We start from the raw sequence: 15,498 nt of genomic DNA, 5'->3' as shown, positions 1-15,498 counted from the left end.
TTTATTTAGTTTTTATAAGAGCAGTAAACATTAAAATCAAGAAAGTCTGTGTGGTTTTCTAACATTTCCACACACGGCTAACAAGCAAAAATGAATTAAATTTAAAATGCCATTTGTGGTAGGGAATAGATGAGGACTTCCATGTTCCCTTAAAATTGCTAAAATTTAAATAAGGTTCAAAGTCAGATGTTGAGCTTAATGTATTGAAGAGAGGGTGAATCTCATGTTAAGACCCAAAGAGCTGTCTGACCAAAGTTAGCTAAGAAAGGACTCAAAAAGAAACCTGGGAAAACAGCTATTCCACACACACATGAAGGTGACCTCCTTGGTCATGAAGGTGACCAAGGAGGAAATCATTTTCTTTCTGACTGATATCCATTGACTAAATCCCAGTTTTAGGGAGGGTTTCCTGCACCTGGCCACCTCACCATTATCATTAATGGTGAGGTGTACCACCATTACGTTCCCTGCTGTATCTGAGCAGGGAATGGGAAAAATTAGGCTATTTTATTGTAGCACTGAACCATACAATATCGCAATAAGTCGGAACATAATAAAGACTGGCTTAGAATTAAGAAACAAAAAGTCTAAGCTGAGATCTTAATCCCATTGAGATGATGATGTGTGGATTGAAATGGTCTCTATCAAGAAACCCTTCACACATTTCACAGATGAAAGTGAGTGGGGTAAACTTTCCTCAGTTGTCAGAGATTAGCAGATGGATACAAGAAGCATCTCACTGAAATGTTTCAAAAGGGTTAAGACAACATATGGGTAGAGGGGTACTTTGTTGATATTTGTTGCTTATTTTGTAAAAAAGATACATTTACAAGAGAAATTAAAGCTCATTTTCAGAGAGAAATAAAAACATTGAACATAAATATTTGAACATTTCTTAATAAAGAATTAACATTTATTGAGGTGTCCTTCCTTTCCTCCCTTTGAAAGTATGTACATCATACTTTCAAAAATATATATAATTTTAACTAACACTTGTTTTTTTGCGGGGTTTGTATGCGTTGTGAAAGATTATTTGCCAAAATGGCAGAGGTTATTTTTAAATACTATTTATCACCATGTTTATCAACATCCCAATGATAAAAACAAACTGAGAATGTCCTGTTGTCCCGCCCTCTTTGCCTCGTTCTATTGGTTCGTTTCATAATCAATCAATTGTGAGTCACGTAGGTGTTGTTCTGCCCCCTTTGACAGGTAAAAGATGTCGCCAACCAGCACACAACGGCGACGTTCACCGATCAGTATATTTTGCTCCGTTTTGTGATTAGGTTTTGCAGTCATACGGGATGTTGCTCAGTTCTAAAGGCAGTTTCGCCCTAAACGGCTACAGCAGAAGGACTGAGTCGAAGCCAGTGTTGAATGTAGCCTAGCAGCAGCCCGTGAAGGGAAGCCATTGTTTGAGTTGTTGGCTAACATGGCAACGGAAGCTAACGCCTGTAGCATCGACAGCTGGATGGGACTTACTGGTAAGTGGGGTTGGATGATAAGGTTTATTTAAATTCAGGGTTAAAAGTAACCAAGTGAAAGACTGCATGTTTAAAAAATGCCCGTGTGAAATGTTTCTATTGACGCTGAGTTCTGAAATAACAATGACACGGTTTGAACTCCATTCATCTCCATTTTTTTTTTTTTACTGCTAGCAACATTTTTATGTCCTCCTCCTACCTAGCATGTGGCTTCTGCTTTTGTACTGCGACCAACCCCTGTATTTTCGTTGTATCGTCGGTAAATGCCGTTTTAGCAAATAACGGATGTGGTTGTTTGTAAGTTGACCAACGTTGTTCTTTAGACAGTGGGCCTGTTTTAGCTCAATAGCGACCGTGACATATCTGAGGCCTCGTCCCACCACAGAGACAATCCAGCAGAAAGTTATTCTACAGTGTTTGGTTTCATTTGTTTCTCTATAAGAAGAATGTGCTCTAATCACTTAAAAATTGTTTTTTTTCTTACAAGTTTTTAAATCACGTTACCTTAAAAGTTAAAAGGGCTCCAGAATTAAGATACTTTGTGTATTTTACAGAACATGATGACATTTCTTTTGAGTAATTCTTTCTGCTGCTTTTTTTTTTTTTTTTTTTTTTTTTTTTTTTTAAGTTCTAAAGCTATATTTTTGTACTTTTTAAAAGTGTAACTGTTAACTTTTTGTACTTAATGTTGTATAGTACTTCAAAACCTCTCAGGCATGGTAAAACGTATTTCAGTATTGTTGCTTAATGTTACTATCAGTTGAAATTAACACCTTTTTCCTTAGCCACTCATTTAGGTACGCATTTCTTTCCACCATTGCAATATTCTAAAACTCACTCTCATGTCTGAATCTTGTCACCAAAATCTAGACATGATGTGGGCAATAAGGACAGTCGAGCACCACACAACTGACCAACTATGTTATTGACATACAGAATTTAAATGCATAGTACATGATTTATAATGGCCTACTAAATATGGCTTCCAAGCAACACTGTGATACTAATATTATGACAGTTCTGATTCAATATACTATGCAATTTAATGAGTAAATACTGAATAAAATTGTCGTCAGACTTGTACAGGGCTTTTCAACTCTCATAGGGTGCTTTACAATGGAATGAGTCATTCTCATTCTCACACACATTCATACACTGACGACGGATGCTACTGGATTGTAGCCACAGCTGCCCTGGTGCAGTCTGACAGAAGCAAGGCTGCCATATTGTGCCATTGAACCAATGAATGGGTGCTAAATTATTTCATAGCACACATTTTAAAAGTTTTAATGTTTAATAAGGAGAGGGGGATGATTATTTATTTATTTTTCTAACATTTATCATTTATCTGTCATTAATTGGTGCCTCTCTGCTTTTAGGTTTATTGCATCTGGACGGTTATTTTGCAAGACATATTGGACCAAGATAATATACTTTATTTAAAAATGTAATTATCATTCTGCCTTCAAACGAGTTGAGCATGAGTATTTCTAATTTCAAATGTTAACATTTTGTTTGACTCAAACTAAATGGAACGTGTGAGTGTTCTGGTCTACTGTCCTTACAGTTTATATCATGTTGTACATTGTTTAATTCAAGAGACACACGATAATCTGTCAGAGGGTAAGGTGAGCCATTGGACACCTTATGCCACCAATGAGCTTATGCAGCACACCTGATCTTCTTGAATTTTGGCCAAAGACATTAATACTTTGCTGAAGGTTTAATGAGAAATTTGCATCTTGTTGCAGCCAGAGGTGGTGTGTCTCAATTACTCAACAATTGAACAACAGCTTAAATTTCTCTATCCTACAAATGACTCTTCAGAGCGATTCTTTTTTTCTTTTACTTTGTTACGTATTCTTTAGTAAGTGTTAAAGCATTGAATGAAGGACCTAAACTATAAATGAATCCAGAAAACTTCAGCTGAATGAGCTTAGGTACAGAGCTGCATAGTCTTTAAGCAGGTTTATGGCTCTCCTTAAAGCCTATTGTATTGATTTCTAAGTGAATGGCACATTCTTTAGCATACACAAGCTTATGTGGACAAACGTCTTAAATTTTGATTGTTAAATGACATTTCCCATTTAAAAGGGAAAAAAACGCAAATATGCTACAAGTACCATGAGTGGTTACAAATCCAAGTAAAATTGGATTTCACTGTGTCAATCAGTGTTTATCTTCAGACTAAAAGAAGTGAACATTTTCAGTTGCATCATTGGTCAAATGATATTACCATATTGGAAAATTGGCCCCTTTTTTTGTTTATTCTTTAATTACTGACTAATTGGCGATTGTCAATTTCTACCAGGTTAATTTAGAACCTTTTGGAGCCATTAATTTAACACTCGCACTTAATAAAATCACGGGCCTCACTGCACACTGTGACAGATGTTTGTTGTTTGTTGCCTCTACTCGCAGCTGAGGTCGTCCTTCATGATGCGTGTCTGTAACGAGTGGAGTGAGCAGTCCCCCTCTCCGTCTCCGTGGGTTAGCCTCACCGCTCCATCAACCCTCTGAAGTGCGTCTGCCATTCTCCCACAATGACCAACAGGAAGGAGCCCCCCTTCTTTAATGACGACAGCGTGGGAGCTTTTCAGTATAAGCTTCCCTTCTACGACACTATGGAGCTCTTCATAGAAACCCTGACGGGGACTTGTTTTGAGCTGCGCGTCTTGCCCTTTGAAGCTGTCGTTTCAGTCAAAGCGAAGATTCAGAGGCTGGAAGGTATAAAGCTCACTCAGTCTGCTCTTCAGAAAATGTGTTATTTTATTCTTGCAAGTATAAATTCTAGTTCTTAGATCATCTATTTCAAAACTGGCATAACAAAAAGAACAGGAGTGTTCTATTGTATATATATTTTGCTGCTTTTCTTGCGATGTTAAATTGGATCGGAGTTATGTGAAATGGTTCTTCAGTTTCATCTGAAATGTTATTTGTAGTTTGACAATTTATTGGCTTGAGACAAAGTCAGGTTTCAACCTCTAAGGTACTTTTTTTCCCCTTTCATGTGTTGTAAATTTGTTTCTCTTACACTTGCACCTTCTCAGGTTTGAACAAGTTTTGTACTTTTATTGAATAAAAAGGAAATTGCAACATAAAAAGCATTTTAGTTAAATAAATATCTAAATTACATTTGTTTGGTCTATTTAGCCTGCGTAAGAAATCTATTGAATTTGTGTGTTGATTGTTTTAACCTGTAAAGGCTGTTGTAGTACATCGCCTTCTTTCTCGACTCCTCCCAAACTGTCTTTAGTTTCAGTAAAGAAAAAGTACAAAGCTCTCTGTGTGTGAGCTTTAAGATGTTTCTCACAGCTCGCGCCACTCAGCAATGAAGCAACCACTGTTCACTCCCTGAGACTGAGTCTTACCCCCAGCATGGAGTCAGGAGTTCATCCACACAGTGGACTTCCCGATCATGCACACACTCAATCTCATTTCAAGCTGTGTGTTCTGTTTACTCTCAGCTTGCAGATAATTATTACTTTTTTAGTTTTTAAGTGTGCCCAACCACCCTGATTTATTTAAAGGCTTAATTTTTGCAGATATGTTTGGTTTTTTTAAATTACATAAGTTTAACTTTTGAGTTGTGAATGGTTATAGTAGGGGATCATTTTTGTGTTCACGTTGGCTTTTTCAGCAGATGCCATATTTTGACTTTAGGGGGCAGGCGTGAGTCATGTATCATTATGTCTGAAGGCCTTCCTCCATTAGTCAAACTAGCAAATGAAACATGAACCGATCCTTGTGAACTTTGGTTGTTCTCTTTCCTCCCCTCTCTCTGACTGTATAAAGGTATCCCTGTTGCACAGCAGCATCTTATCTGGAACAATGTTGAGCTGGATGATGATCATTGTCTACATGATTATGGGTAAATCAACACTTCCTGTCATTTGGAGCCCTGGCACCTGCGCCAAAACTTCCTAATCTCTGTACATTTAGTCATTTGCCAGATGTATTATTTTAAAGCTTTTGTGCTGTTATGGGTGGAGCGTGAGTCTTTATAGTTTCACACATAAATATTCCAGAGCTCTGGAGCAGCCCCATATGAGGACATTTAGAGAACTTGCTCTTCCACTTTGATCATTTTGCAGCATGCAACCTTCAGTTCTCTGCTGGGTGCAGCTGATTGTATTGTTATGCGCGTCACTTAATTTTCCACATGAACAGCCTGTTGTGGAATCTTACCAGGCTCCTTTATCACACTGCAGCATGCATTTAGGTTTCCAGGAGTAGAATAGAGTATCTACCCCTTTAAAATTCCCACCTAAGTTCCTCTAGATCTTATCCTGTCTCTTGGAATTTCTGCTTTGAGTCGGAGCGTTTGGTGTAAATGTGTGGAATTTCTTTGTAGACATATTAAATCTGGCATTTACTGTTGCAGAATTGCAGAGGGCTGCACATTGAAGCTTGTTTTGGCCATGAGGGGAGGCCCAATTAACACCAGGAGGGGTATGGCATTTAAAAAGAAATCTTAACTATTTGATAAATGTCTTGTACTGAGTAGACGGGGCTCCTATTTTTAATCACAGAATCCTTCTCCTCTTGTTTCTTTTGTCAGTAACTTTGGAGGATCCTATCAAGGAAGTGGCTGACTTGATGGAGAGCACAAAGGAGGACAGTTGGGACAAAAACCAAACAAACAAGCAGGTCACGTTTGTTGTGTATCGCGAGGGCGACCAACTGAGCTTCTTCCGAGTCGTTGACAGGGGAGACGGGACCCTGACTCCCCTCTCCGAGTCTCTAAGGTTGGTTTTATTGTTTCAATGCCATTTGAGATGCTCATTAAATAGTTGACCGAAACTCAATGGTGATTACAGTTATAAAGCTTCTACGCTGCAGGAAGGTCAGTGGAGTACAAGAGTTACAAATATCAATTTACATGGATTGGGATTTCTAACTGCTTTTGCTGCTAACTTGGTTAAACATTAATGAAACTGCATTAATAAAATAAAAACACCGCACCTAAATTCTTGAAACGGACAAGAGAACATTGGTTTTATAGAAATGGCAGTTCACCACTACATCTTCAGTGGTCTTCACATACCTTTGCATATAAAGGTGTTTCAGCTATATGCAAAATGTTACTTTTAATTGCATTCCAGGACCCTGCAACCAGACACCCAGAGATCCTCTACGGTAAAGATGCCTCACCTGGAGCTAAGAGCAGCCAAAATAGGGCTATTGTTATTTTGGCTGCTTTAAGTAACCACCTGCTTAAACAAGAGAAAAATAACCAGGTGGTTTTAGTTTGGTATTATTAGATTACTTACTGGAAGTGTTTTTTGCTTGCCATGTGTTTCAGTGGTGGCTCAGTGTACAATGTGTACGCTGAGGAGGATGAAGAGAGTTCAGCAGCTGCACAGCACTGCCTGGAGAACTCAATCACCATGACCAAAATGAAGCTGCTTAAAGCTAAGATGGAGGACATGAACCTTAATAAAAAGGTCAGAGAACCTATCTAAATGTTAATATTTTTGTTTCTCTAATACATTTTTTAGGTGTGGAAACGTCATAGTTTGTATATATTTCTGATTGTAAAATGTTAAAGTAAGCAGATTCATCAAGAGAACTTCAAATACAAAAGTTCTGCTGTGACTATGTGATGGTGCTTTGGACGTTTTAGGCTTACTGATGTAAATTTTGTTCCTTATTTGTCAATTTTTATAAGAAGGGAACTGACTTATTTACACTGTTACCGCTTTAAGCTTTGCTGTAATTAAGCAGCGATAGAAATCTGCTGATAGAAGAATAGATCCTCACAGAGGGAACCTGAGCTTCAGTAGCATTTTCATATAGTGCAGGATGTCAAACTGTGTAATGCATTGACTTTTAACGATCATCTGCTGACATTTGGAAATGCGTCTTTCTCTGTCTTCTTCCAGAAGTCTGTTAAAGTAACGCCGCTGGCGCCTGCTGATCCAAATCCTGGCACCAGCTCTCTTGGACCTCCCAGCACACAACACCTTCATCGCCTCTTTCGCTCCCTCCCACAGATCAACCAGCCTTGGCAGACAAATGCTCCACTGCCTCCAATTGCTGACCCCTGTCCTCCCCCTGCTCCTGCAACCTCTGCCCACGTCACCGTCCACAGACGCTCTCCTCCTTCTTTCTCTTCGTCTTCATGTTACATGCTTCAGGAGGAGGAACCCTGGGAGGCATGCCCGCCGTTTGCAAAAATCCGCCCTCCTCCGAAAGTGTCTCGAATGGATATTGGCAGCAGATTGATGAAAGACTGCGTTTACCCTCAGCTCCCACCGCTCTGCACCAGAGGGGCTAGCGAATCCCCTTTTGACCCCGTTGAGCCGTCAGTGGAGGCAGTCGGGCTGAGTATACTGGAGGAGCCGGTTGGACTTGTGGTACCAGCACAGCCTGGGGCGTCATTTGGAGAACTCTCTGACCCTTTGAGCTTAGATATGTCCATTCAGCATGAGGGAGGTCACCAGACCATTGATGTGGGGGCTCAGCACCAGCTGCCACACTCTCCCTCCCCTCTCTGCCCCTGGACTCTAGGCACAAGCGACGCACTCACCAGCAGAGCTGATGGAACCCAGCTTGGCGCGTCGGTACATATCGGCCCCCCCTCGCCGTTACCTGCCGCCCCCTCGCCTTCAGCAACCAGACTCCTCTCTCAGCCTTTTGACTCAACTCTTTGCATACAGTCCAACCTACAAGCACAATCCTCGCCAAAGTCAGGCAGCACATCCCCTCATCCTCCAGCCTCCCTAGCAACTCATCCAACACGCCTTCGCGGCGTTAGAGTAGAGTCACCTGGCAAACGACCAGAGCTCATTTCTAAGAGGGAAGCGAGAGGCATCACTAAGATGGTAAACCAAGCCTGTAAGGAGCCACTAGGGTCTCTAAACAACTCGGAGCTCTTTGCATCCCTCTCCACCAGAGCTCCAGACAGCAGCAGCAGAGACGGCCTTGCAGAGAGTCTGGGCTTTGCACTGACCTTACCTCCTGCAGCCACTGCCTCAGGACAGAGCGGCCTTGGCTCCAGGCTGCCATCCATCCCTACCAACAAGTTTCTTCAGGAAGACCTCTTTAGACCAATGTCGCCACTGCGCCGAGCTGCAGCTTCTTATAGGGTGAGCTCACACAATCGGTAGCCATGCAGCTTTTCTTATTCTTTTTTTTTTTAAGTTTATTTTAAACAACAATGTCTTTTAACTGTTCTCTTAAGTTTATTTGCCTTTTTTTTATGGTGTAAGTGATAACATTTGGATAAAATGGCTCAATTCTCCTCCTCCCCGGTGTAGAAAAGTGTTTTCATGAGTTATGGAGAGAAATTTGGAGCTGCACAATATATAAAGCCAAAATTGTCATCAGATTATCAAATGGGGCAAAGTCAAAATCTCAAAGGGCTCCTCGGGGTTGTATTTAGTAGAATACTGTAAATCACGGTCAACACATCTCACTTTGTTTCCAGTTGGATTCATCTAAATGCTAAAAAGGGAGAAAAAAACAAAACTAAATTAAGTGTTTTTTATTTTCAATCAATATAACAATATTTAGTAATTGAATGTTTTGCTAATATCATGCAGCATGAGATAAATGAGAATAATAGAACCGATCAAATCACAAAAATATTAAATTATGAATTTGTGTATATATTTTACTTGTTTTCAGACCAGTAACTGTCTTGCGTCAGCTGGAGGAGTCATGGGTTCATTTGGGACATTAGGTAAGGTAGATTTTCTTCACTTGTGGAAAAATGTGCAAGCAGCCACTTAGCTCTTGGAGACTCCCAGAAAAAACCAGTTTGTTACCAAGTCGTATCTTGTACCGTGTTTTTAATCCTGCCATGTTTTAATTAAAATAATAGATTTCTTTCCTTCTTATCTCTGAATTGTTACTCTGATTTTGTGCATGATTTCCTTAATTTTACATTTATAATGTAGGACTTGTGTGCAGGTGCTCCAGTCAGAGTTCTATTGCCAAATAGATTTTCCCATTTTAGTTGCAGCGGTGATTTAGGTTGGGTCTAGTTTCTCTAAGAACAACAATAATCTTTATTAAATATATTTTTCTGGCCTTCATCCTGTTTGCAGCTGAACATATTGTTTTTTTTTTCCATTGGAAGCAGAGGAAACATTCAATCCTGTATGGTGTGTTCACTATTTTCCAATGTCTGTCATGGAGTGTTTCCTAACCTAAGACAGAATGATCTGCAATTGATCATTAAGTAAATGCAGTGTTATTAACTCTTAAGATCAGTCCCCTTGTGTCCTCTACTTAGCCTCAACTGTGAGACTTCCAAAACCCTGCTGAAATTGCACATTCCACGACAGATGATTGAAAGCTCGGGATAAAACGGTGCATCTTTTCTGTATCGCATTCAGCCTTCATGCTGTCAGCTCAAGGCAGCTAAGGATCAGTTCACTGTTTCAACAGTTTGATGAAATGCCTCCGAGGCAGGTACAAATTGACTTCCTGTAGCAGAATGCTCCTTTTCATCCCTGGGAAACGTCAGATGCGAAACAGGCTGCCAATCTACAGCTTTGCTGGAGGAGCCTGAATGAACACATGGTTCCATCTTTAAATGGTTTTTCGCAACTTTTGTTCTGCTTGACTTTATTTAAACTTGTAATTTGAAATATATATATAAGTCTGAGTCTTCTCCACTGTGGAAGAAGTTGGTGAGCTGGTGTTCCTGGCAGTTTCCTGGCAATGAAATTGAGTCTTCTGAAAAGCAAAATATGAATCCTAACCTTTGGTGCTGCAGTTGTTCAAAGAAAGGTGGTTGCAGAAGCAACATGACGAGCAGGTGAAAATCCAGAAAAATAAAAATCTCATCCGCAGCCAGCTGCCCTCCATCTGGCTTGCCTGCAACCTTGCTGTGTGTTCTTTGATAAAAGAGTTTCAGGTTTCTTTGGTTTGTGGGCACTTTTATGTTTCCAAACGGAGACAAAGATATTATGAAAATGTTTAAGAATATGGCTAAATATAGTTTCACTTACAACTAATGCATTACAATGCAAGCTTTATTTAAAGTTTGGTCTAAAACAGACTGAAACTAAAATGTTAGACATTAAACAGAAATAGTCCGGTGTAATAAAGTAATTTATTTTGATGAAATGTGTTTTATTTTAAGGTTTTCGAGGATTGATATTAAGTAGATATTTAGTTTACACTGAAAGACAAGGGGGGTAAATGATCTAAACAAAGCAATCTATAATGAGAAAATTTTTGCCAAAATGCACTGAGATGAATGTATTGCAGTTTTTAGTTTGTGTTGTCAACATCTATTCTTCCTGTTTACAGCTGAAGGAAACTGCTGCTTTCATTTCTCACGATGCCTGAAAGCTCTGAAGAGACAGATATGCCTATTGTTGTTTTTATCAGTCACTTATTTGCATCATTTTACTGCGACGGATCTAGTAGGTGCTCATTTAAAGTCGGAGTGATTTTTGATTGTGCAAATTAAAGCCCAAATAAATTTGCATACATGTCATCCTCAACAAGGAAGCCCTTAAATATTTTTATTTTAATCTGCATAGGTTTAAAAATCGCTCTAAAATTGAATTAGCTCCTACTAGTTGAACTTGACAAATGCGGTTAAGCTGGTCTAAACTCATCATTTCAAGCTGTGCATGATTGTAGACTTTACGTGAAGTAATTTATAAAAAAGACCACACGGTCAAGACTTTATCACATTTCATTTTTCTGAGGTGGTTCATTTTACTCTGACGTGTACCTAACATGCTAACTTTGCTCTCAGGCACTCCAACGTACCACCTACCTCCAGTCAAGGCCCCCACTGGCTCCAAGAAGAAGAGCTCAAAGCACTGCTTCCTTTGCGGCAAAAAAACTGGACTAGCCACCAGTTACGAATGCAGGTAAACACCCCAGATCCATTTCTGTTTTTGATTTAAACACTTGCTGTCTGACTGTAAGTCTCTCTCTTTCACTCTTGCCCTTGAGGCACGCCTTTTTGTACAAATCTGTCCTTCCTTTGTTCCCTTCGATTTCTAAAGTTATTGGTTTTGTCATTTCATAACATCGATTCGTATATCTTACCTTTTGCTTCAGCAACTTGCAAACTTCGTGCACCCGGTTGTGATCAGAAACACAACAGGTGCGTTTCTGGGTGCACAATAAGAATGGTGCTTTTCTCATTTGTAAAAAGCCAGAATAGCGTTGATTTAAACAAGCAGCAGTGGAATTAGATTTAAAAAACTGCAATAAAATATTGAAACAAATATTGGATTAGAGGGATTTTGTTTTTAATTTTCTGTTGTGGTAGTGTTTAAGCTTATTGCCCACAATGGTTAAATTCATTTCTATGACGGAAATTAAACGCACAAAAAAAACCCCACCCAGGACAAAAGCAGGTTTAGAAAAGTCTGATTAAATTTGTTTTCATAAAGTAATGTACATTTAAAAAATGTTATGGTGCAGAAAAGCAGAAAAGTGCAGTATTTCTTACCAGTCATCTCAGAAAGTGAAACTCAGATTATCTAGAATCATCACACAGTGACATGTTCAAGAAGCTGTGTTTCATGCAATTTTGATGACTATGGCTTAAAGATAATGAAAACAAAAAATTCTAACTGGAAAAAAGTAAATTATTGGAAACTCATGGTGTCACAAAACTAATCAACTAATTAACTCAAACATCTACAAAGGTTTGCTGAGCCTTTAAACCAGGGTTGCCCAAAGTCGGTCCTCGAGGGCCGGCATCCTGCACGCTTTAGTTCTCTTTAGTTCTCTTGCTTTAGTACTGAAAGCCTCCTAATGAGCCATCTTTGGATCTGGGCGCGTTAAACCAGGAAGAGAACTAAAACATGCAGGATGCCGGCCCTCGAGGACCGACTTTGGGGACCACTACCACGGTCTGTCACTCTGAGTCAGTCTGGCTTCACAATCAGGGTGAAGACTGCTGACTGACATTCAGAAGATTTTTACCACTATGCCATTTGGCTCAAACAGAGGAATAATAAACTAATTACGTTAGCTAAACATGCAGGATTGTTTGGAGAGTGGAACTATTAGTTTAGTGAGATCTGGGGACATCGACAGTCATTTCCACTGAAAGAAAACACAAACAGCTGCAGTTACCTTGGCTGATCTGGATTAAACCCTTAAAGTGAACTAAAGTTCCCTCTACATATATATATTTTAATATATTTTTCCACCAGAAAATGGATCCAAATGAAAGTGCTTCTTATGATAGTTTTTTATTTTTACTACTGAAAGCCTGAAGTTTCAAACTTTCAATATTTGACATTCTTATGGTCCTAAAATATTTTCCATTTTGTGTAGATAAAGGTGTACTGAGTAAAAAAAAAAAAAAAAGTACATTAAATTAAGAAGAAACAACAAGAAAACAAAAGTTAAAAGCAAATCTTTTGCTTACCCATTGTAATATCTTTATTCTTCTAGGTGTGGAAACAATTTCTGTGCCACTCACCGTTACGCCGAGACACATGACTGCTCTTATGACTACAAGACTGCTGGGCGACGGTTTCTGCAAGAGACCAACCCTCTTATCAGTGCTCCCAAGCTGCCTAAGATTTAAACTGCAGAGCCCGCCACCACTTATAGGGGACAAACAGAAGGACAACTCTGACAAACCGAGAGGGAGAAAATGTACTGCAAAGGCATTTTAAAGAGAAATACTTACACCACTGTGTGCTTTTTTTTATTATTCTTATTATTTTACTCTGCCAAGGTTACTTAAAATTTTAATAAATACTATCTATAATCAAGTGTGGAACACTCAAGAGTGGACTGAAATGGCACAGAACTTATTATCACCTCTTGACAATGTGAAAATATGTCTTTTGTATTCCTTACTTAGTTTATTCCTTTTTGTCTTTAAAATAAACTGCATGTATGTAGGTAGGTTTTTCTCTATATCTGCTGCACGTTTTGTTACTTTATTATTTTATTTCCCGATAGGACCGCTGTTGACTTCCTTTGACAAGTCTTAAAACAGATGCACTTTAGAACTATATTTCTACATCTAACTTTACTTCTTAGTGGGGAAAGCTGCGTACATTTCTGTGCTTGTCTCTTGAAGTGTTGTTATCCAGATTTTTATATTCTGTACATCTAAATGTCTTTTCTTAACTGGGCACATAAATGCATCATTTATAAATATATTTTTTTTCTTTTGGAAAAAAACAAACAAAAAAAAAACAGTCCACCCACTTATTGATAAAATACTCTAATATTTATTAATTAATGCTACTTATTTAAATAAAGGCTGTTTTTGAAATGGTAAGTATGCAATGTATGTAAGTGTGAATGTCAGTAATGTGTCCACTTATTGATTAAGCTGTAGTAGAATGGGGTAGGTTATGGTCTTTGTGTCTACAGTAAGGTGGCTGCCATTAAAAAAAAAAAGTTTTTTTTTTTTTATTGCTTCGCTGTTGCAAAAAAAAAAAAAAAAGCTAAATGCTGGTTAAGTATCCACAGGGGTTTGATCTAATAAAGTTTCCTTCTGTTTAAATTTCTGGTCTTTAGTTTCTATGACCTTCTATACTTAAACTACAAACATAGTTTATGGTAAAGGAAATAGCTACTGATTTCACTAACGGAAAGCTCTATAAATTCTTTTGATTTCCTTGAAGTGCTCTTAAGAATCGTCGTTTCTGTTCCTCATTAAGGGCACGCTGAATTTTTTTTGACCCGTGTCACTTCCAATCTTCACAAGTTTTCTATTAACAGTTAGGATGAGAAATGGTTTCTGCTTGGTGTCAGCCAATCTTTCCACATTTAGACCCCTTTTTAGGCTTGGACCCTTGACTAGTTTCTTAGCAACAAGCTCAGCATACCAATAAACCTATTAAACACTGAAACTCCCACTTTGCCAATTTAAACCAGAGGACGTCGTCCTCGTTAATGCCGGGTCACCACTTAATGATGGGAAGCTTATGATCTTCTTACTAACTCCATCTAATTTATGGTAATCAGCAAGAAGTGTGTCAACCAGTAAATGTTTTGGCCTCTTTAGTAAAGTGTCTGTTTCAGACTTGAAGACTTTTTTTTTTTTTTCCTAACACAGTCAGACTCCTTTAAATTTGGCTCTTGTAGAATAATGTGGAACTCTTAGAAGTGTTGTTTACATTTATAAAAACATCTTTCAATTTATATTGCCAGGAGGGCAGATGAATGCCCATACCTCTGCATACAAAGAGAAAACTGCATACATCCAACCCGTCAGTGAATATGAAACCACTTTGAACACCCTTTTGCAAATAATAAAAAAAAAAACACGTCTTATTATTCTCTGGATGCAGTTCCTGTGCATCAGACAAACCCTGACCGGAGATGCGTCTCAGTGTTTTTATCCCCACTTTCCTCCTCCATGTTGTCTGGCTTTGATCCACTGTAATTGGACCGTGCAGATCTGCCTGGGACTCTGCTTGTTTTCTCTTCGATAATAAATGCATCTTAACATGGCAAAGGGCACCTTTTTCTTATTCAAAGGAATTCAACCTCAGCTGAGTGGTTAAAGTAAATCTATTTTAAACTCTGGGGAGTTTCTTTCCAGTCATGCTGAATGTATGAAAATTCATTTTGCATCTTAAGAAAAACACGCAAGTGCAAATGACTCACTCAGATTCTATGAAGTTCATTTATGATTTACAATCTCCACAAATAAAGCCGTCTACGTATGATTCGGGTTGGGGTGAAGATGACTCGGTAAACATTAGAATGCCAACACAACTGGCAACATGTGGGAAATATGCAGCATGTCAGGAGCGTCACTGTCATGAGAGGGTTGTTTTTTGTTCCTGTGTCACAGGGAGCGATCAGGATACATGGCAGCTTGGTCCGAGTTTTTGATTTGGTTTCCCACTCTCCGCATTGCACAAAAACAGACTAGTCAAATGTCTGTCATCTGCTCTGCGATTTTCCTAGCCGGTCTTTTGCAGCTCGGCCATGTGCAGCATCGCTACATTTTTGCACAGACTGAAAACGGTGGTCGGTTTTCTAAACACCGCTTTCAAGTAAAAGACGTCTCACTCTGCGATGGGTGTAGTGGCTAATTTTCAGAAAC

At 38.9% G+C, this 15,498-nt stretch overlaps 1 protein-coding gene across 2 annotated transcripts; it reads left to right on the top strand.

Annotated features, from left to right (window-relative positions):
• Positions 1-1,166: 1,166 nt before the first annotated feature.
• zfand4 (zinc finger, AN1-type domain 4) lies at positions 1,167-13,619 on the top strand. 2 transcript variants are annotated; one of them, XM_044137519.1, is made up of 11 exons: positions 1,177-1,484; positions 2,864-2,957; positions 3,906-4,211; positions 5,280-5,355; positions 5,869-5,936; positions 6,046-6,232; positions 6,790-6,931; positions 7,370-8,575; positions 9,117-9,171; positions 11,209-11,326; positions 12,873-13,619. In XM_044137519.1, exons 3-11 carry the CDS (start codon positions 4,028-4,030, stop codon positions 13,006-13,008), a joined length of 2,172 nt encoding a protein of 723 aa, XP_043993454.1. In that variant the 5' UTR covers positions 1,177-1,484; positions 2,864-2,957; positions 3,906-4,027; the 3' UTR covers positions 13,009-13,619. The 2 variants fall into 2 exon arrangements, with proteins under 2 accessions (XP_043993453.1, XP_043993454.1); XM_044137518.1 differs by lacking the exon at positions 2,864-2,957 and having other exon boundaries at positions 1,167-1,484.
• The last annotated feature ends 1,879 nt before the right edge of the window (positions 13,620-15,498 follow it).

This window comes from Gambusia affinis, linkage group LG13 (genome assembly GCF_019740435.1).
Source record: "Gambusia affinis linkage group LG13, SWU_Gaff_1.0, whole genome shotgun sequence".
In the NCBI taxonomy this organism is placed as follows: domain Eukaryota; kingdom Metazoa; phylum Chordata; class Actinopteri; order Cyprinodontiformes; family Poeciliidae; genus Gambusia; species Gambusia affinis.
This window is presented reverse-complemented; position numbering and strand designations above follow the sequence as displayed.

Coding starts and splice junctions, on each gene's coding strand:
- zfand4 (XM_044137518.1), top strand. CDS start 4,028: ATGACCAACAGGAAGGAGCCCCCCTTCTTTAATGACGACAGCGTGGGA. Junction 5,937..6,045: donor CCCAATTAACACCAGGAGGG/GTATGGCATTTA, acceptor TTCTTTTGTCAG/TAACTTTGGAGGATCCTATC. Junction 6,233..6,789: donor CCCCTCTCCGAGTCTCTAAG/GTTGGTTTTATT, acceptor CATGTGTTTCAG/TGGTGGCTCAGTGTACAATG.